This window comes from Tursiops truncatus, chromosome 1 (assembly GCF_011762595.2).
Source record: "Tursiops truncatus isolate mTurTru1 chromosome 1, mTurTru1.mat.Y, whole genome shotgun sequence".
NCBI lineage: Eukaryota > Metazoa > Chordata > Mammalia > Artiodactyla > Delphinidae > Tursiops > Tursiops truncatus.
Genome location: NC_047034.1, coordinates 5,878,003 through 5,900,803, shown reverse-complemented (window position 1 = coordinate 5,900,803; position 22,801 = coordinate 5,878,003). Strand labels below are relative to the sequence as shown.

General features: G+C 35.8%; 1 protein-coding gene across 4 annotated transcripts in view; it reads right to left on the bottom strand.

Moving 5' to 3' along the window:
* KCNT2 (potassium sodium-activated channel subfamily T member 2) overlaps window positions 1–22,801 on the bottom strand; it is a 372,171-nt gene that overhangs the window by 34,196 nt on the left and 315,174 nt on the right. For 3 of the 4 annotated variants that reach the window (XM_073800193.1, XM_073800198.1, XM_073800203.1), the window contains 4 exons: window positions 21,430–21,531; window positions 16,933–17,016; window positions 15,905–16,033; window positions 7,915–7,935 (listed from right to left, as the gene is read on the bottom strand). In XM_073800193.1, the coding sequence (XP_073656294.1) occupies window positions 7,915–7,935; window positions 15,905–16,033; window positions 16,933–17,016; window positions 21,430–21,531 (336 nt within the window). The remainder of the gene's footprint in view (window positions 1–7,914; window positions 7,936–15,904; window positions 16,034–16,932; window positions 17,017–21,429; window positions 21,532–22,801) is intronic. The other variant, XM_073800201.1, reaches the window with a different exon arrangement.

Below are 22,801 nucleotides of genomic sequence, written 5' to 3'. Positions count from 1 at the left end.
TGAACCTTCTGTCTGCCCAATATAGTTAATAAAATCTCTAAGGATTGTACAGAGCTTTCAAGGATTGAAACCCATTATAAGAACTATTTAGAGAACAGATGATAATCACCGCTGCTTCTCCGTTTAACAGCCAAACTGACCTGTTCTTAAACCTGTTCTTAAACCTGGGAAGAATGAATGGTGCCCCACAGTAGACGGTCCCAACCTTAGTGCCCCACTCCCACATATTAAGGCACCATGCCCAATATTGTTGAAATTACTGAATCTATTCAGTTGGCAACTGATAAATACTTTGCAGTCATAAATTTCACTAATATGATTTGTTTGGTGCCTGTTTTGACGGACTCAGCCAGTTTCCCTTCACCTTCGAAGGGACACAGTACTCCACTTAACTATACAGGGGGCACCTCAACAGCCCTGCAATCACACACAGGCTTCGCAGGCAAGATCAACACTGCATCCAACTTTCTCTGGAATACAGGTATGTCATGACATTGATGACTTATCATTCAAGGAGAGTCATTTGACACCCTCATTCAGGACACAGAAACATTCACAAAGGAGCTCACGAACAGGGATGGGCCACTGTCTCACACAAAATACAAGATCCCCTCAACTTAGGAATATTTCTAGACATTATTTGCTCAGTCAAGGGGTTCTCTATCCCTGTCACTGTCGAGAAATAATTATTGATCTGTGAGTACCGACAATACTAAGACAAATCTAATACTTTTAGGCCTTTGGGTTCTGGAGACAACGTATTTCTCATTTACAATTTTTTTAAAGCTCATTTATGCTGCTACTCACAAATTGGCCTACACTGAATGAGGTCCATTACAAGAAAAGACTCTAAATTCTCTCCAAATTGCAATACAACAGACAACTGCATTAGTTTCACCTTTCCCTCTTCTGCCTCTACCCCCAGATTCCTTCACTGCAGAGGCCTCCTCTAGGACCTCCTGGAGACTCTGAACCACTCACAACAGCTAAGTTGTCCACAGGCTTCCAGTGCAAGAAACTGTCCTCCTTGGTCTCATGCTCACACCATCGGAGCAGCAATTACAAGGCATGTATCCATAAATATTTACATAAAATTAAGGGTAATATGATAATTAAGGCCCAAAATTTATGACAGATGTGGTACAAAGAAAATTATATAAATTTGAGTAGATTTGAAAGGATGACTCCATGTTGAGAAGGAGATCTGTGTCTGATTTCAAGAAACATATACTGAACACTTGTGCAAGGCACCGTCCGAGGCACGTGGGATACAATAACGAAAAGATAGATGTGGTTTAGCGATAATTCCCTAATTTCAAATTTTATACCTCAATATCCTCAGTTGGAGAGTATGACGTAGAAGAGAAGTGAGAAATTAAGAATATGAGAGAAGGTAGAAAAATGGATTATCTTGGAGTCCAGGAAGATGTATTTTTCATGGAATGGAAGGGGTGATGAATATTGTCAAATAGTTCCTACTGTAGCTTTTCTTCCCTCTAACACAGGGGTCCCCAACCCCCGCACTGTGGACTGGTACTGGTCTAAGGAACCGGGCCGCACAGCAGGAGGTGAGCGGCGGGTAAGCCTGAAGCTTCATTTGCCACCCCCATTGCGCACATTACCGCCTGACCCATCTCCCCACCACGACCCGTCCATGGAAAAATTGTCTTCTACGAAACCGGTCCCTGGTGCCCAAAAGGTTGGGGACCGCTGCTCTAACATACATGTCATAAATAATATCTATCATTACAGAGACATGAGGAAGAGGAAGAAAAGTTATAAAAGGTCATTACTTTATCTAGAACCATAGCATTGCCCAATGATGGAAGTTTGTTTGTTTGTTTCTTTTAATAAAGGTTAGGCATCTTCCACTCACATAAATATGTTACAGAAATTATTGGTGATCTTGAGAAGTGAATTTTCTAAATAGCAAGTTGAAATATTTACTAGTTAATATGTCTAACATAATGTTTTTTTGAGTTGTGGTGTTCAGAAATACATTTTAAGTGTTCCATGAAATTGCCTTAATTATGTCATGTTTCTATATCATATAGCTCTATCAATGCGGCAGCACTACTTTCCTTCATTGTTTTTCTTATGAACTCAGGTGACCTTTCACTGTGCAACAGTGGAATGTTTTTATCTTTTCTGAAGCTATAACATTTATTTTCTCCTCAAAATAATGTATTTTTAAGGTGAAGTAATAATATTATCAGCATCAAAATTATCATTACTGTACATTTTATAACTACGTTTTTTGTAGGTCTCAAGGCATCTCTTCACTCTTCTAATGGTTATTTAATATTGACTGTTGTATTTCATGTTGATATGTGTCTGGTAGGTTAGAATCAAAGTCTGGCTCAAATCTAGACTAATTTCATCCTCATTAACTTTTAGTTCATTAAGGAAACTAAAAAGCAGTTTTCTTTAACCAAATGACTCATTTTATATCTAGAAATAACCAAATGTGTCAACATATTTTCTTTGTACATAAAATGTCCTTTTGGGGTACATATGATTTAGTTTTTATGTATTGTACATACTTATATATGTGTGTATAGAGAATTTTCTTATACACCCGAATAGTTTTAAACTCCAAATTTGACTTATAAACAAAAAATCAATAAATGGAAGAGTACTTATTAAGCACACAGGTTCAACACAGCAAGAAAGGAAGGCATTCAGTTAGTTTACATGATCAGAATCATAGTTTCATTGCCAGTTCTGTCATCTTCACAGTACAATTCTCACTCATCATTTTCTAGAATTTTCTAGAATTACAGGAATACATAGGCTAAAGCAATGGTTTCAACCACATGTATATGTGTGTGTGTAGACCCTACTTACTGTAGGGTAGGTGAAGGGGGCTATCATTCTATCACCTCCAGAATCTTACAGTACAGAAGAAAACACCTAAGCATATAAAGTTATGAAAAACTATTATAGTCAGTTCAATATGAGTACAGCATCAATTCCACCATACCCAAACATTTTACACACACACACACACACACACACACAGACGCGCACACACACACAGAATCCTCTTCTCTTTTTCAGCATTTGAGAACCACCACCCTAAAGCATATAACAGTTATGAATAAATGAGACTGTGGAAAGAAAATTTCTATGATATATGTAATGTCTTAACTAAGGAAGAGATTCAATGGTATAAGACTTGGTAGATATGAATATTTATATTCTTATGTAAAGAATCTATATAAAATGGTATTATTGATCCAAGTATACTGTTGCTGAGCGATCATCACTCCCTTATTAAGACCTAGATGGCTTAGATCAACCTTATAACTTTCTATTCAGTTCTGATTTTGTAGACTCCAGCACCCATGCAACAAGAAGTTGTGACTAAAGGCTTACTTTACTTCCTGTGGCAGGGTAAAGTGAAAGAATGATGTCATGCAGTTTAAGATATTAAGTGAACAGAAAGCCATGACTATGTAGTTAAAATAAAACAAACAGATTGGATGCATTTAAATAGCTTCTTGCTAATAAGTGTGCCAGTGAGACTGTTTTTTCTCTTTCTCCCTCCCCCAAGCCACACAGCATGCAGGATCTTAGTTCCCCAACCAGGGGTGGAACCCACACCACCCCGTGCAGTGCAAGCTCGGAGTCTTAACCTCTGGACCGCCAGAGAAGTCCCGTGCCAGTAAGAGTCTTAAGTTAAGGTACATAAATAATGCAAGTAAGAAATGCTTTCCTGACATTGAAAATAAGATAAGAATTAGTAGAGCTAGGAAATATTATAAAAAAGAATAATAAAATGGACTAAAAATATTCGAGTCAAATTTTTATAGGAGAAAAGTGAAAGAAAATTACAGGTGAGCTGAGACCCATGGTGTGTGTGTATGTGTGTGTGCCTGTGTGTGTATGAATTAGAATGCACTTGAGGTTAGTGAATATATTTACTTTTGATAATATTACAAGGTATTTATCCAAATCACAGGAATACTTCCTATTATTTCATTTATAAATTTAAGTGTATTGACACAGACATTTTCTGAAGCAGTGTTATCCACTCAAAAACGAAGAAGCAGTGAAAACTGATGAGATGAGATCTATATTACTCTATGTACGTTGGCACAGAATTGTTTGCCATTAACTATGAACGATTCACTTAACACATTTCTGCCTTTTTTCTAACTGATGAAGTGATAATAATAAACCTCCCTACTTAACCTCCACTCTGCTATGTGTTGAGAATTGCCCAAGTTCACACACAGCTAGTAAAAGTAGGAGCCAACTTTTAAACATAGATTATCTGGCTCCATGTCTAGTGCTTTTACGGTCAGACAAAATAATTGAATAAATGAATCTTCCCAGGAACAGGGACAGAGGAGAATAAAGAATGGCTAGAATATAGGAACTTAAAATTCGGTCACAAGCAATTGACTTGGTATGACAGGCATCAAACATCCACGATTAGGCATTGTTAATCTGTGTGTATTACACAGGACACTGAAGGGAAGAGAATTTGGATATTGTAAATCCACCCAGAAGTAATTAAATCCAAGAATAGGCATGAAATGTTCATGTCCACTTTCTGGTATGTTTACTGACTCATTCCAAGCACCTAGATGAGAACATCTGGACCTTGGTGGTGCTCAGTAAATATCTGTAATTCTGGAAGATTATAAGACAGAAAGTATCTGGCAGATAATGAGTTTGTTATTCATGTTTAGGAATTAGAACAGGGAGGGCAGAGAACAAAAATTTGCCATCCCTCAACCCCGAAGTAATCACTGAAACCACAAGATACATTGAGTGCTACAAAGCCATGTGTTGAAAAGAGGAAAAGCCTTTTCCAAATCCCCAGTTTTGGTTCAAGTGGCCAATTCCCACGTTGATTCCCAAACAAAGCACTTTGGGATCTCAAAGCAGATGGTGGAAAAGAGAGAGGTGGCCAGAAATTGGTAGAAGCTCCTACAGCGAAACCTAGTGATTAAAAAAAACAGGCTCTGATGTCAGAAAGTGATAAAGTTCAATCCAGGTCTGCTACTTCCTAAGTTTTTATTTTATCAAGTTAATGTGTCTAAGTCTCTGCTCATTTACAAGTGGGAATAATATCATCCACCGTATTAGCCTGCTGGGCAGATTAAATAAAACAAGAAAGCGTTTAGCATTGTTCAGGGATCGAGATTAATGATCTGGGAGAGATGACCTGCAGTGAACTTTAGCCCACCCTTAGGTAGATAATGAAGTACTTTCTGGAATCTAAAGATGAAGCCCCATCCTAGGGTAGGAGGTGAAGGTGACTGCTGCCTCTCCTTGGGGTCCTGCGTTCTAGAGCCAATCCCGAGACAGGAGATTAGACGAACCTTCAGATGGAAGATCACAGTAGCAGCATTTAAAATGAGCTGTTATAGGCAGAAACTGAACAGCAAAAAAGGGGAAAAAGAAATAAACCAGTGCAAACAGGGAAAATAGGAGTAATTCATGATATGAAAACTAAGGATAAGAGAATTTTAAGATGTAAGAAATAATGAACCCTGTTAAAGGTTCTACAGTGCTTAAACAAATTACAACTAATTTAAAAGGCCTATGATTTTGGCTAAAAGAGATTTTTAATAATTGAAGAACAGTACTGATAAAGTAGTGGGGGAAAAACTGGGAGATAAGGAATAGAATGGACAGCATGTATGAAGTCTTCTGAGAGTTTAACAGCAAGAGTAAAATAAGAAAAAACAGAAAAAAAGGAGAAAGATGTCTTGAGATTTGGGGAAACCTGAACATATTTGAAGGGAGAGAGAAAAAAACATAACAAAACAAGCTAGAGGTGGAAAGGACGGAAATTGTATAAGAAAAAACTGGAATTACAAGGATAAGCATATTTTAATATCTAAAGTACAATTAGAGCTTTTTCTTCATAAAAAGGATTGTGAGAAGGATACTTATATTGGAAGACTCAAACTTCCCAGCAAATTAAAGGGAAGACACTTTATTTATATAGGGAATTGACTGGAGGATTTTGAGACCTCGAATAGTAACTATGAGAAAGAAAGCAATCAGAGGAAAAAAGTTATGAGTCAACTTGTAATTGGCTACGAAAAGTCAGAAATGAGCCAAACCTTTGATTTTCTGCATCTGAAATGGTAAGTTAGAGAAAAGAGGAGATAGTGAAGCTTGACATCTGAGTAAAAAGTAAAGAACAACACTTTGAATCAACATGGAAAACTACAATAGAGCCAAAACCTACATTTAAAAAATTAACTTTACTTTCAAACATGAAGCTATAAAGTTTTTTCACAGATGAAAACTTTGTTCTTACTGGGACATGGTGTGACCACTAACTAGTGTTTCTACCACCGTGGAGCAGATCTGGACTCACACCCTAGAAAGCCTTCAGTAGAGGCAAAGTGAAGCAACTTGGCTTGTGACATGTTCCTAAAATACTTCCTAAAATAATGTCTGCCAGTTCATTATAAATAAAATTAAATTTTATTTGTGAATCAGGTCAGGTCAAATGCTGGTATAAATTTAAAATTTTAGAAATATATGTTTGATCTCATTTGAGCTCAAAGAACTACAAAACATATTCTAATAAAGCAACTGTAAGAACCCTAAGACGAGCTCCCCAAACCTTGCATGTGCCAGAGCTATGTTCTGCATTGAACTAGAACTTTAACTTGCACCACCTGTGGTGGTAGCTGGAAGCCCTGAGCAGCTTCATGCTAAACAAACGTTCCTATTTTCTATGTACCATCATGTGAAAAAGGTTGGAAAGCATCTAAAACATTTTTCTTACATCCCAAAGTGAAGCCTCCTTAGTAAATATTTAGTAAATTCCAAAGGAATACATATATGGGAAAACAAAATTAGAATATTTAAAAATATAATAAAGCTAGAGATTATTAAACCTTAAATAATTTACGATGCTCAAAATAATTTAATAAACAGAATTTGCATTTATTACATGGATTCAAATCTATGATGTAGAGAAAACAACAGTCACTCTGTCAAAATGTTGGGTATTATGATAATATAGAACTTCTCTCCAAAATTCAACAAGCTCAAAAGTAGACTCATACCTTTGGTTGGTAATTTTGGCACACAACTTTTACACTTGTGACTGTGTTCTCCCAGTGGGCTGAATGGTACCACTGTTTTGACATTCAAAATGCAATTTTTAAAGTTGAAAATGTTTATATTTGTAATAGTTTCTTTAATTCTATTTAATGCTTGGGAGTTTGTGTTAAGTACTAAGGCCATAATGACAATTATTTATCATGATTTAGATGAAGAAAATGGAAAATAAAATTAAAAATGCAAATCACATGAAGATAACATCAAGGGTTCAGGAATATAAGAAGTGTATGTAAACATACATAATGTGTTATTAAGAATTTTTTTATTGTAGTAAATCAATGATTATCACAGGTTAATATTATCAAGCATTAAAGTGATGGCTTCTTCATGACAATAAATTAAAGTTATTAAAGAAAAAATTCAGCATTAAAAAGTGTCCCAGAGGAATCCATCACAGGTCCTATTGTTCCCATAACCATTTCTAGGGGGTCCAGCCTACATAAGAAGCAAACTAAAGGTATGTTTTATATCAAGACCCCCATTCCCTTTCAGTACCAGCTGATTGCATTGAAGGTGGCATCTCCCTTGAGGACAATCTACAGCCAGTAAGTGACTAGCTGGTAATGACACCACACAGTAAAATATGTGATTGGATTAATACATAAACATAATTTGAAGACAAACAGGTAAGATTTGGAATATTAGGGAAATATAAATACACTAACGTGAAAATAGAGCATTTAAAAGCATTTCACCTTACTTGTTTTCTTTTAAAATCTGAAATATTGGATTTAATCTTTAATATTCTTTTCATTTAATAACTGAATACATTAGACAATTTGAGGAAAGGGAGACAAACAAAATACTTACTTGTGATGCTATTTCTCGACACTGACACAAAGCGAGGGAAAAAGAAACACACAAAATACAGTTTAAACAATGACTAAACAATACATACACAAACCAATCAGTAACAGGACAATATATGACAGATACCACATAACACATCATCTAATTATGTGTTTGATTATTTATCATAGCACTTTTGAATACAATTAGGTAAATAATAAGCTAATATTTTAAAAATTTGCTAGAAAGTTGTTCTTGTTAGATTTTTTTTTCTAAAATCGTCTAAGATTTGACAGAAAGTTAATGCGGTGCTAATAGAAAATAAAACAATTGATAAGAGCTTATGAAAGTACTATATTCATGAGAGGATATTGACATAATCATTGATATTCAATAATCACTATTGGTATTAATAGCTGTACTATTTAAAAAACTTTAGACCTTATAATAAGATTGTTTTTTCACCTCTATGTATACATTTAAGTAACTTTATAGAAATAGATTTAGTTACCACATAGGCTATAGAGGATAAAAATTGATCTGCCCAGTCAACATATAAACCCTAAATATTTAGGGGTTATACAAATCATGCTATCTTTTTCTTAGGAATAATATTTTCATTCCTCAAGGTAGAAGTGAAATTTTCAATTATATTCTTTGGTGTAATATAACTCAAGTCTAACCCATTATCTAGCATTCTCACTATTGTTACAAATATAAAAAATGCATAATAAATATATGAATATAGGCTCCTTGAAATTATTTGTCTGCAGATTCTTAACAATTGGCCCAATGAGTGAGTGAATAAATGCAGAGAATGGGCAGCTCGAGTTTCAAAACTATTTTATCTAAATCCTTACTAAAATCATTGTATTAATGTAATTTTATAAAATGAAAACTTTGTTTTTTGGGGTTTTTTTTGCGATATGCGGACCTCTCACTGTTGTGGCCTCTCCCGTTGTGGAGCACAGGTTCCGGACGCGCAGGCTCAACGGCCATGGCTCACGGGCCCAGCCACTCCGCAGCATGTGGGATCTTCCCGGACCGGGGCACGAACCCGTGTTCCCTGCATCGGCAGGCGGACTCTCAACCACTGCGCCACCAGGGAAGCCCGAAAACTTTAATCTTAATAATATATTTAAAATATTACTTTCCAATTTAAGGGAACCCTCCCTTACTGTTGGTGGGAATGTAAATTGGTGCAGCCACTATGGAGAACAGTATGGAGGTTCCTTAAAAACTAAAAATAGAGCTACCATATGACCCAGCAATCCCACTCCTGGGGATACATCTGGAGAAAACCATAATTCGAAGATACGTGCATCCAATTTAATTGTAAAAAGTTAATGGTTGGTAGATGGTTAACTATTACCTATGCACATTTTTTAAAAATATAGGATTTATTGATGATGAAGGTGAACAACAGAGTAACATATTCCACAAATTTATTGGTTATACTGTAAAGCTGTTGGTATTTTAATATGCTTTAAAATGACCTCTTTCTAATTTCTAGTAAAATCTTCACTGGTTATGGTTCACTTCAAGAAAATGTGATTTTCACTACACTGGAAAACTGAAGGCAAATACAATTTCACATTTTCTTACCAAAAAATGAGAATAAATATTTTTATTAATTCAGAAGTTTTCAGATTTTGGAAAGTATCATATACTGAATAGTAGGTAATACCTTCAGAGGGTCTTGGGTAGCATTTTATAATAAAAACACTTCTGTAATGAAAAACATGAATATTCATTTTAAGGGTAATAAGTAAGTATTATGAAAAATCTCAGAACAGTTAAAGTGAGGTTTTGCCACCAAATCAGTTTAGTAAGCTTTCTGAATTTGAGAATTATGGAGAAAATACTGTGGACAGAAATACTGTTCTCCTTTGTCCCCAAGAGAAGCACGAGTCCTTGTTGATTCTCTATTTAGTTTTTGAACCAGAAAAGTATGGTATTTGTAAAACTTCCCTGAAATAGACATGTAGAGAGTGGTCTATTCTAGCTTGGTGTTGTACAATTAGGTGAAAAGGGGCTGACCCAGCTGTACCCTACTCTCCACGGACTGATTTTCCAGTCCCTGTACGCACTCCCACTGTATGTTTGTATGAATTCTCCTTCCACCAATTTATAGCCCACAAGGAAAAAACTGAGTAAGTGTGCCAGGGCTTTTATAAATTTCATGATTTTAACTATGTGTATTTTTTTATCATCACGTGTCTTTGAAAAGACATCTGCAAAGGGATTTAGTGCTTCCCCTCCTCCCACAGCCAAAGCAGTGACATAATTTAACTTTTTTCTCTATACACCAAATATGGGAAGATATTGAAGTCAGATTAGGAAACAATGTGGCATGAAAACCTGCATCTGCCTTTAAAATGTATTTTTTTCAACTCCATGAAAAAACAAGGAAGCAAGACCTAGATTTTTTATGTTAGCTTATCCTTCCTACATTCTTATATGAAATGTTGGCATTAAATTTAAAATATTTCATATATTTTGAATAGAATTGAATAGAATAGAATTGGATATTTAAAAGCATAAATTGAAGAAAGGATTGATGAGTGAGTCTGAAAATGAAAGTTTACAGCTGGAAATGTATTAGTTGTTTTTATTAGTTATACATACATAGTTTAAATAGTCAGAAAATGTTACGGTTTGTTTTGAAAAACAGCAGCTCCCACCATGATCTCTTCTATTTTCCTCTGGTAGGACCCAGCTACTTTTACCTCTTTTAGCTAGACATGTAGGTCCTTATCTTTGTGTCTCTATATAACATGCTTGACTGTCATTTCTTAATTTTTTTGTCAGTTTCTACTTTTATCTATTGACTTCTCACTCTGGAAGAAGAGAGAGTAACTATCTTTTCCACCCACCATTGCCATATCCCGTCATTTCAAAATGGTTGAAGTATAATTTTGGTTAGATCAAAATTCAGGGCATATTATGACTACAATTTACAGGTGAAATACATGGGAAATGTGGTTACTATTCATTGCCTGCATACTTTTTTGATGTTGGTGGCGGTGATATTGTATTCCTAGAGTTAATTAATTAATTTCATTAATTGCTTCATTAGATTTGTACTTGGTAATCCACCCTGAACTCTTTGGCAATTGTCTAATCTTTCTTTAAGACAGTGAGATGCATCATGTATCCTACGGCTTCCATTTTCCAGAAGAAAAATTTTCTGAAGCTTTCTGACCTGCTCCAGGTTTCACTTCTTGCCTGGTGGTCCTTTCATCACCTTCTTGACTTTTGCCTTGGCCTCATACTTGTTGCCAGGTTTCCATAAAATGTCTGGTTTCTTTGCATTACTTCCTCAGTTTACTCATTACTTCCTCAGTTTACTCATTCATTTTGGTGGAAGTAATTTCCTTAGAAAGCAGGCATGGGAGCATATGTTTGGAGAAAATTTTGAAATATGATTAATTCTACCCTAACACAAGTTTGGTAGTTTTGTCTGAATATGGAATTCTAGTTTGGAAATAATATTCCCTCAAAATCTCGAGGGCATTGCTCCATTGTCTTTTGGCTTGTAGTGTTGCTGGTTGAGAAATCCAAAGAAATACTTTGAATGTGACCTACCCTTTGGTTTTCTCTCCCATCTCTTTTAAGATCTTCTCTTTTCCTTCAGTGTTCTGAAATTTTATGATGCTGTGCCTTAGTGTGAGCCTATTTTATTCACTGTGGTGGGCCTCTGGTGACCCTTCCCGTTTGGAACATGTTCTGTTCTAGGATTATTATTAAATTATTAAACTGATATTTCTTCAATTTGCTTTCATTTCCTCTTTAGGGAAGTCTTAAAATTCAGATCTTAGACTCTTAGACCCCCTGGACTAGTTCTCTAATTTTATCTTATCTTTACTATTTTCCATGTTTGAATTTTTGCTCTAGTTTCTTGGTGGTTTCCTCAGCTTTATGGTACAAACTTTTTCACTTCTGCTCACGTACTATCAATCCCCAAGAGTTCTTTTTTATTCTAAATGTTCCTTTAAAAATACAGCTTCCTATTCATCTTTTATCCTTATATTATCTTTCTAATAATATTAATTACAGCTTTTCAATATAGAACTTCCCTAATACATATTTGACATATCCTATAATTCACCCACTTCAAGTGTAAAATTCAAGGATATTTTAGTAAATTTACCAAGTTGTACAACAAACACCATAAAAAGATTTTAGAATATTTCCATCACCCCAGTAAATCCCATCATGTTCATTAACTGTTACTCTCCATTCCCTCCACCTCACCCTGTCTTAGGCAATCACTAACCTACTATCTGTCTGCATACATTCACCTTTTTTGACATTTCACATACTTGGAATTATACAATATGTGGTCTCGAGTCTATTCTCTCACTTGACATAATGTTTTTGAGGTTTATCCAAGTCACAACACATATAAGCATTTTGTTTCTTTTTATTGCTAAATGGTACTCCATTGTATGGCTGTACCGCATTTTGACTATCTGTTCACTAGCTGAAGGACTTTTAGGTTGTTTCTAATTTTTGGCTATTATGAATAATGCTGCCGAGAACATTCATGTGCAAGTCTTTGTATGGATATATTTTCATTTCTCTTGGGTAAACAGGAGTAGAAGTCTTTATTATATTTTATGTTTTATATTTCCTTTTCCCTCAGTGATCTGTCTTTCTTACAAGTTCAGTTTTTTCTTTCTGTTTGTTTATTTTGGTATCTCTATTTCATTCTATTCCCTGAAATAGGGAATTTTGAGTTGTCTTCTTATATTAAGAGTATAGGGCTAATAAATTGATTGAAAGCTCTGGGTGGGGTGTTTTTAGTGTGAGTTTCAGGGTCCCCTGACTAGATCATTGACCTGGAGACTCTCCCGTGTCTGTATCATTAGGCCGTTCACGTGGCTTGGTCAGATTCCCTGGGGAAGACTCTTCAATCTGCTGTTGAAGGGTAAAGTACACAGAATGTACCTTTGCACTTAGCTCTGTGAATTCACTGTGGTACTACTGCATGCAAACGTGCCGTGTCTCCCAGTCCACAGACCATCTGTGTACCCTCTTCATAGAGTCACCTTTCAAACTGCCCCTGCAGGGTGAGGGACAGTAACACAGCTCTGTGAGCTGTTAGGGAGAATGAGGACCTGTGAACCATCTGAGAAAGAAGATGCCAGATGTTTCAATTCTAAGTTGTTGCTGTTGTTGTTGTTTTTGCCGTACGTGGGCCTCTCACTGTTGTGGCCTCTCCCCTTGCGGAGCACAGGCTCCGGATGCACAGGCTCAGCGGCCATGGCTCACGGTCCAGCTGCTCCGTGGCACGTGGTATCTTCCCGGACCAGCCCGTGTCCCCTGCATCGGCAGGCGGACTCTCAACCACTGCGCCACCAGGGAAGCCCCCAATTCTAATTATTGAATGGAGTTTCTACCTCCTGAAATCTGGTGTCCTCTTTTTTTTCCTTATTTGTTTTCTTTTTATTTATTTATTTTTGGCTGCGTTGGGTCTTCGCCACTGCACGCAGGCTTTTTCTAGTTGCGGCGAGCGAGGGCTACTCTTCGCTGCAGTGCGCGGGCTTCTCATTGCGGTGCCTTCTCGTGTTGCAGAGCACGGGCTCTAGGCACGTGGGCTTCAGTGGTTGTGGCACGCAGGCTTCAGTAGTTGTGGCACACAGGCTTAGTTGCTCCGCGGCATGTGGGAACTTCCCGGACCAGGGCTTAAACCCATGTACCCTGCATTGGCAGGCGGACTCTCAACCACTGTGCCACCAGGGAAGCCCTGGTGTCCTTCTTTAATTAAAGTAAGAGAAAAATTGGCATTTTGGACAACGATAAATTATTTGAATTCTAACACTTGAGTATTCTCGAACCATTTGAAATCTGAGAGAGATGGTGGAATGTATGAGCCACTCTTTCATTTCCTTAGATCCACTAAGCTCTTATTCCGTGTTTTTATATAATCAGGAAAAAGAGAATGCTTTCCCCTTTGCACAAAACCCAGTGTCTTTACTGAGTTAATACTGAATTGATGCTCCCCTCTTTAAAAAAAAAAAAAAAAATAGAACATCGACTTAAGGGATATTCACCTTATTGGTACTTTTGCATCTTGCAAAACTATAATTAAAGATAGATAATGTTCATCATGTTATCTATCTCAAATATCTCTAAATATTCAATGTCTTAAATAAGGAAGCACATAATATACTCATTCTTTTAACAGTGATCAGGAAAAACAAATCTTTCTCTAGATGAACTTACATCCTTTTGTGTATCAAACTACAATTATTATAAAACTCAACAGTTCTATTTTTGATTATTTGCCAGGAAAATAAACGTAGAACTCCTTTTCAACTGTAGCAGTCACTTCATTTTAAATGTAAAGTAGCATTAATTTCTCTGCCCCTATTAATATATTTTGCTGTAAAAGTGCTTGAAGGTCCTATTTTTATCTTTAATTATTTAAATTGCCTTTTTTTCTATAATAGGCAGAATATAAAATCTAAATAAAAATATGTGTTCCAGAAGATGAACTGAATTCAGTATAGGAAGACAACAGGTATTATCCTCATTTAACCCAGTATTCTTTTATTTTTCCAAGGATGTGTGCTTTTAATATAAGCTAAAGGGTTGGGGGTTTATAAATATTTTGCTGGTTTGTGATAGGAAGAAATGACCAAAATGTAACATTAAATACTCCTTGATGACAGTACAAATACTCAATTACTCTTTCCCTATCTGTACTGTAAACAACATACAACAACATCCCTTAATAATACATAATGACTGAACATGGATATGAACTTGACCAAGGGCAGAATTTACCATGTTCAAATTCACAAAGTACATATTATAAGATAAAAACAGGATAGTATTCTGCTGTGTGAAAATCTTCTTTGTTCTTATCAGGTTCAAATAAGAAATGGTTAATTGCTTAGGTGTGAAAGCACTTTTTTTCTCTTAACCTTTCATCAAATAGTAATTTTTTGGATGCAGTGTTCTTTAAATTTTAGGCGTATCTGGCTAAGCTGTCTTACACATTTAACTTTCTGGTATGTTTCTCCCATCAATCATTCCTGATTTTCTCTGATTTTGTCTTGCTCTTTGTGGTGTGAACCACGGGGACCACAGCCAATGACAAACTCAGATTCAGTAGCAGAGCTGGCAATAAAGCTTCTTTTAGCACCTCTGAAGCTGCAGTGAAACCACTAAAGAGCATCTCAGAAAAACTGAACTATTTTCTTCCGGCCTCAATATCACTTACTTAAATGTCAAACTATAAATTATATCAAGAAAATAAAAATCTACTCCATTACTCTTATGCTTCTTATAAAGCTCTTCTTTTCCACACATGGATTCACTGATTTTAATCACAAGCTGGTATAATGATTACATGACTATTAAAATGCATGTAATTAATCTGAGCCTCATAGTTGAGGTTCTATTTTGCATAAGACCAAAGAAAGAAATGGTTAACCAAAATTTTGAATAACTTTGAGGTACCTGAAGAAGTAAAAATCTTTCAAGAATATAAACCGTAAGTTGGAACCACATAGTGTGACCAAATTAAAATGTTCCATTTTCATAGGCTCTAGTTTGCTTTTATAATTACTGAGCTTTCCTCTGGGAGGGTCTGGCACTGATCCTAGAGTTTTTTCTTAGCTTCAAAGTAGTCCTCAACCTAGAGCTTGAAAAATGTGAGTTTCATGCTTCCTAACTCATCTTTGTTTTCCCTCTTTCCAAATGCTAATATGTGGAGTTGAAGATTATATTAGAAAACTAGTTTGCTTGCCCTGAGAACTTTTCTTATGTATCCAAAGGTTACTTAGAATTAACTTACTTCCTGAAAACCTACAAAAGACATTCAGAGCCCAAAGTCCACAAACTCTAAAACAGTCCTTTAGCCAACATTATTTTATGAAATTCCCGACATAATTTACATAATTTAATGACATATTTCAGAAATAAGTTTATAGGCTTAGGAATGGCAGTATTCAATAAGATTAAACTTAAAGACAGGAATATTTTGATATTTCCAAACCTCAGATGTAGTAAGTTTTTGAGATTCAGTCCTGTAGATTCCAATGGGAACATCTCCAGTAGAAGAACATAACTTCTGATACAGTCTGGCATAAGTCCTGATCCATAAGTCATCCTCGGTGATTTTCATCTACAATCATATGAATTATTTACATATCAAATTTTTAAGAAATAACCCAATGGTAATTTTTCACTCTTTAAAGGTAGATTTTATTGATATTTTGAAATCTCAAAGTGACATTCATAAGTGCTTATACATGTATTAAAGCTTTTTATTACATTCCATCTCAGCCTTATCCCTGGGTTCACCCAAACTTAAGAAACCAACTGCTCCATTTGTGGCAGCATGGCACTGTATTAGTCCCATATACTTGGAATATCACTGGTAATTGATTGGGAATTGTTGGAAAACCTGTAAAGGCTTCTTTGAATGTTGCAATAACCTTAGTGGACAGGGTCTGCTGATGTTACAAATCTTGAAATGCAAAGGACACTCCAGCACAAAAACGAATTGTCCATCCAAAGTTCTACTAGTACCCATACTGAGGAAGATGTGTAAAAGTATGGAGCACAGGACTCACAGACAGGAGGCATAAGTGCTTGTCTCTCTTTGCTAAACATGAATTTGAATTTGTTAGCAAGATACTTCATTAAATACACTTAGGCATAGTATACTTATTTATAAAACAGAGAGGTTAAATGTCATGATCGCTGTTTACCTTGGCAGTGTAGCATCCTATGTCAGAAACTGTCAGTCTCAAATACCTGCTAGAATTTTGTACAGAACGGCTACCTTCAGGATCATTTTTGTTCTGAATTTTGTACAGAATGGCTATCTTCGGGATTATTAATTTAAATAATGTTTTCCCTAAACATTGTTTAAGGGATTAAAAAAAACTAGGATGCTATTTTTTGAGCACATATTAGAAAAAAATAAATAAATGACATAGAAGAGTTAGCCAAAGTACATTATAGATGGCTTTCAGAATTGCCTGTCAGAATAATCTACACCAGAGATTAGTAACTTACAGAGCAAAGAAACCCCGATCCTGGTGTAGTGTCCAATCCCAACAGAAGTCTGGTGATAGAAATCATGTAGTCCTTCACAAATGACTGCAATATAAACAAAATACGTATTTATTGTGTGTAGGAAATACATAGAATAGCTTAGAGCATGAACATCTTATCACATCTTAAAGGTTATTTCTTGTAACACATCATTAAGCCCCCATAACAAAGGAAATAAAAATCCATCTTGCCAGTGTCCTCAATACACATGTACAGTTAAGCTGTCCTTAAAGAAATATGGGAAATGATTATTTTCTAGAATATCCGGATATGCTTAAATTTTATGGATGCTATTGGATGTGATGAAAACATTTTTAGATTTTTAATAACAAAAACTATAAGCCGAAATATAATAGAGAATGTTTTAAAAAATCTAAAATGACTAAAATTTACAATGAAATATTTCAACCGGTATTTGGTTTTTTGTTAGGATTAAACTTGATGCTAGTAGAATACATTTCTAGATAATATTTAAGTAAATCTAAATATTAGTGAATTAATAGGTTAGTATTTTTTTTAAAAATAAATTTATTTATTTATTTATTTTTGGCTGTGTTGGGTCTTCGTTTCTGTGCGAGGGCTTTCTCTAGTTGCAGCGAGCGGGGGCCACTCTTCATTGTGGTGCACAGGCCTCTCACTATCGTGGCCTCTCGTTGTGGAGCACAGGCTCCGTAGTTGTGGCTCACGGGCCCAGTTGCTCCGCGGCATGTGGCATCTTCCCAGACCAGGGCTCGAACCCGTGCCCCTGCATTGGCAGGCAGATTCTCAACCACTGCGCCACCAGGGAAGCCCAATAGGTTAGTATTAAATACCATCATGAGACTATTTTGTTTGCTAACATATATTTTGACACGTTGTTAGAACACTACTCAATAGTTCAAATATTAACTGAAAAATGCTTCTAGTTTCTTCAGTTTATTTTTTGGTCTGAGTGAAAAGATAGACCTTCAACCCATACAAGCAAATTTCACCATGATATGTAACAATTACTTCATAAATCATATGAAATTATTGCCTTGAGTTTGATCGTCAGGTGTTAACAAGTGAAACATTTAAATAATCATCTAGGTATTTTGCACCCTTGTTGCTGCAAATGGCATTATTTTGTGTTTTTTTTATGGCTGAGTAGTATTCCATTGTATATATGTACCACATCTTCTTTATCCATTCATATAGAGATTATCATACTAAGTGAAGTAAGTCAGAAAGAGAAAGACAAACACCATATGACATTGCTTATATGTGGAATCTAAAATATGGCACAAATGAACCTATCTACAAAACAGAAACAGACTCTTAGACATAGAGAACAGACTTGTGGTTGCCAAGGGGGAGGGATGGGCTAGTAGATGCAAACTATTACATTTAAAATGAATAAACAACAAGGTCCTACTGTATAGCACAGGGAACTATACCCAATCTCCTGGGATAAACCATAATGGAAAAGAATATTAGAAAAAAGAATGTATATATGTTTATAACTGAGTCACTTTGCTATACAGCAGACATTAGCCCAACATTGTAAATCAACTATACTTCAATAAAAAAATAATAACAATAAATCATCTAGTTATTTTGTATAGCAAAGACTTTAAAAGTTATAATACCTTTTTTTTTTTTTTTTTTTTTTTGCCGTACGCGGGCCTCCCACTGCTGTGGCCTCTCCCGTTGCAGAGTACAGGCTCCGGACGCGCAGGCTCAACGGCCATGGCTCACGGGCCCAGCCGCTCCGAGGCATGTGGGATCCCCCCGGACCGGAGGACGAACCCGTGTCCCCTGCATCGGCAGGCGGACTCAACCACTGCGCCACCAGGGAAGCCCTATAACACCTTTTAAATAAATCATCTAGACTACTTTGTTGATTGCTAATTTCTTTTACCAAGAGCTAGTTTCAAAAAAAAAACCCATCTAAAAAAGAACATAAGGAAACACATCTATTCCATTTTTTTCAGGCCATTTATTTAAATGGCTCTTTGGTTTTCAAGGCGTATTAACTTCCTAGTAATTAGGACATGACATATTGGGGCCACCAAGAGGAGCTGTGACACACACCCCTGTTAGCATCATTCAATTTCATTTGTAACTCAGTGTGTGCTAAAGAAAAATTTTAAACAAATTCTTGGGCACTTAAAACTTTTATTTCCAAAATAAAAAACAGAAAGCACTCATGGAAGAGAAATTAAACTGAAGATTTGGCAAATGACTATTTGAAATTATTTTAGAGCCAGATGTGGTAATATAGCTAATGTTTACTGTATTCTTCATCAACACATTCTTTGTCCAGAGGTCATCTGTCCTGTAACTTCATCAGGGCATAGACTAGAGTTAGATGTGAGCCAAAAATGTGGATAGCCCCATTTAATATCACCAAATCCATGCATTATGTCTTATGTGATACAATCATAGAACATTTTTCATAGAAGATTTTTTTAATATCTATTTAATGTTATTTTAGGTAATAACTTTTTTAATAATTGGTTTTCCTGATCTACACAGATGAGAATTAATAAAAATGATTAAAAATATGAAAGCGATCTGTGTTTCAAGTGGGATATAATAAAAACCAACGAAACAAGCAAACAAACTCAAGCATTATACAAATGCAGAGTCATTTACCACAGGAAAAGGGTCGGGATTAATCTAATGAGGTATGCATGGCTTGAAGATGAGTATTCCCACTAAACACTGGACAGTTGACCTTCCTGAGCCCTTGTCTCATCCATATATTATGATTGATAATACTGCTTATGTTATAGTTTTCCTTGGGGAAGCAAATAAAATGAGGTCTAGAATAGAATTACATTAATAGTAAATCACTATAAAATTGTAGTCATCTATAATAGTTCTTGAATATATAAGCATTTATCTTTAAGAAGATGGGTTTAAATCATTAACCAAAAGAATTAGATTGTATATTTTAAGAATAGAAGAATGCATGTTATATAATTTTAGAGAATAAAATATTTTAAATTTCTAATCTCTTTTTAACCTGTAAATAAATACTCTTTACCTGTCTGAAAAACCTACCATTAAAATATCTCATTTGACATCAGAAGGTAAATGGGCAATTACTACTTTGAAAATTATTGTTCTAGTTCATTCTTTCTGCAGCTGCTAGCTTTGGAAAAAACACAATTTCCTGTATTTCTATGTGTAACAAAAAAAGTGAAACAAAAATGAAAGGAAAGTAATAACTACTGCACTCCAATTCTACAGAGTGGTTTTCCTTCTACTTAGCTTATATATCAAAGACTTTCTCATGAGATTTCGTTTAAACATAAGGTACTGTGGCTAAATTATCTGAAAACCACTGGTGCATAATGACAGCAAGCATTTGACTGCTATGGATATAAATCCCCTCAGAGGCAACACTGCTCTTCAAACAATCCCTCCCTTGAACCCCCTCTTTGAGAGATCAGAATTACGTGTGCCTGGCAATGGGGTCTGGAGTAGAAGCCTGGCTTCCGGAGTACCCAGATAATGTGTCTGGAAACTTTCGGGAGAACAGGAGTGTTTATGGTTCTTTGCTGTATTGTTCCCGCACTCATCTGGCATAAGCAGATGGTTTGAAACACGGCCAGAGACATAGTCATAGGCATAATTAGCCCAGAGGCCAGTAGAAAAGCCTTAACCCTCTTTGGATTAGTTTATTCCTTCAAGCATGGAGGATGAGGGTACATAAAATACATGATCAAAAAAGACAACACAATGCTTGAATGCTTAATTTGAGATTAAAGTTATCAAATAACTTAAAGCCTTATGAATATCTTTTTTCTCTTAATGGATATATTTTAAAAGTATCTGATTACTTGACTCAGAGAATACGAAATATTGCTTTTGTTCAGTTTCTGACAGAGTTAAAAAAAGATTAAAATATATTAGTGTAAAATAAAATCTCTATGAACTTCTTAGCTAAAGTTAAGAATGATAAAATGACAATGTAAAACTGGCATTCAGGAACAAACCGAATGGTTCTTAGTGGTTGTAAAATCTTCCTTATGTTTTTCTGAAGTAGGCAATAATTAGCAGATGTTTAAAATGTCCTTGGTTTATCAGTTTATTGACATCATTTGCTATTACTTACTAAAAAAATATGTATTAGAAAGAAAGTTGTCTTTTTTTTAACCTAGTAATTCTTTCTTAGCTTTTATTGTCTAGTAATGTGCTTAGAGGAATATGCAAAATGTATTAAAATGTCACATTAAACATTGTAGGACACTGGTGTCATAGAATGCCTGATATCACTTCATAGATTATTCTGAGAAATAATTTTTTCTTACAGTGTGTTTCATAGGCACATTTATGTCATTAAATACATGAAGTAAAATATTGGATTACTTCCAGAGCCAATTTTAAGTTAACGGCTCCAAGAGAAACACTAGTTGTATTATGCGTTTGATAGAATCTAAAGAAAATAGAAAATAAACATTTTAGAGAGAAACAAGAAACGCTGCATACCTGGTAAAGAAGCGTGTCCAACATGCTGATACTGAACACCCTCCCGGCAGCAAAAGGCAGTCGGAACATAAAGGCCAAATTAGAACCTCGCTCTCTTTCTTTCTGTTCAGAAATTTGAAAAAGAAAAATTTGTGAGCATTCTCTATTTTATGCTTTTCTATTTACTTAAATTTTCCTAACATATGTGAAGAAAGCCATTTTTATCACGTGGTTCTTAGCTATGAATGTGTCATGACTTCACTTTTAATTGTATTTTTAATGTCCCTTTACTTTTCATAACCAAGTTTTCCTGGTTAAAATACCCAGTAGTAAAGAAAGCTTAATCCTTTCATACATTAAACATTTATTTACTCTTAGTACCTATTTCTGAACAGGATTTGAAGTGACATTAATAAAAGGAACACACATAATAACATTATTTCATCAAATATAAAAAAAACCTAAAGCCACATAATGTATCCTAACATCTAGAATATCTGCTTTTGAATATTCTCATATGTGAGGACAAAAAACATAGGCAAGTAAGTGCGATCACAACCAGTGGTTCCTAGCTTTCTGTCATTCGAGTTTTAATTTACCCATCTGCCTTTAAAGTTGTGCCAACCATACCAATCTGCAGCTAAGCTTCTGTAAGTGACAAAAAAGTTGTGTGTGTTTGCGTGTGTATTACGGTGGATGAGGGTTTCTTTTGAAAAATTCTGTTGCTATTAGTGCCTCCTAATAAATGAAGGCCTATGACCAGATGTTTGTGTAAGATTGGAAGGAATTTCTTAACCTTGTACTTAAGTGGTAACCCCAAAAATGTTCGTTTCTTTTGCTGCCAACTTCCATTTAACAAGAAATACAAGACACAGCCAAGCCAATAAAAAAATCACCCCTCGCTCTCAGAGGCAATGGGAGGAAGCCCCTGTTTCTAATGTAGCAGATTTGGGAGATCTCAAGGGACGGGACGTCTCTGGGTCCCCCTTTTTAAGAATGGAGGGGAGGGAGCATTGCTGAAGGAAGGGGTCTTGGAGAGGACGGGGGCCACTGCTGCTGCTTGCTGTCATGATGGTACTAGAGAGACTTGACCCCTGGGCTTCCCCTGGACAGACAGATGAGGCTGGTGCTCAGAATCAAACCTTTCAGGGAGAAACAGGAGTTATTCCACCACATCTAGGCCCATCCAGACTATAAGGACATCCTCACTTGAGATGTAGACAGAAGGAGGGATGCGCAAGTGGTGCCCCCTTGGTGTCCGTGTCCATTACATCACAACGCGGTCTCTGATTTACTAGGCTTGGTGTCAAAAATGCTTCATTTAACCGCCTCGGTGGTTAGGAGATGCCTGGAATGAGCTGTCTTCTTGCAGGGATAGGCAGGCTTTCCTGTG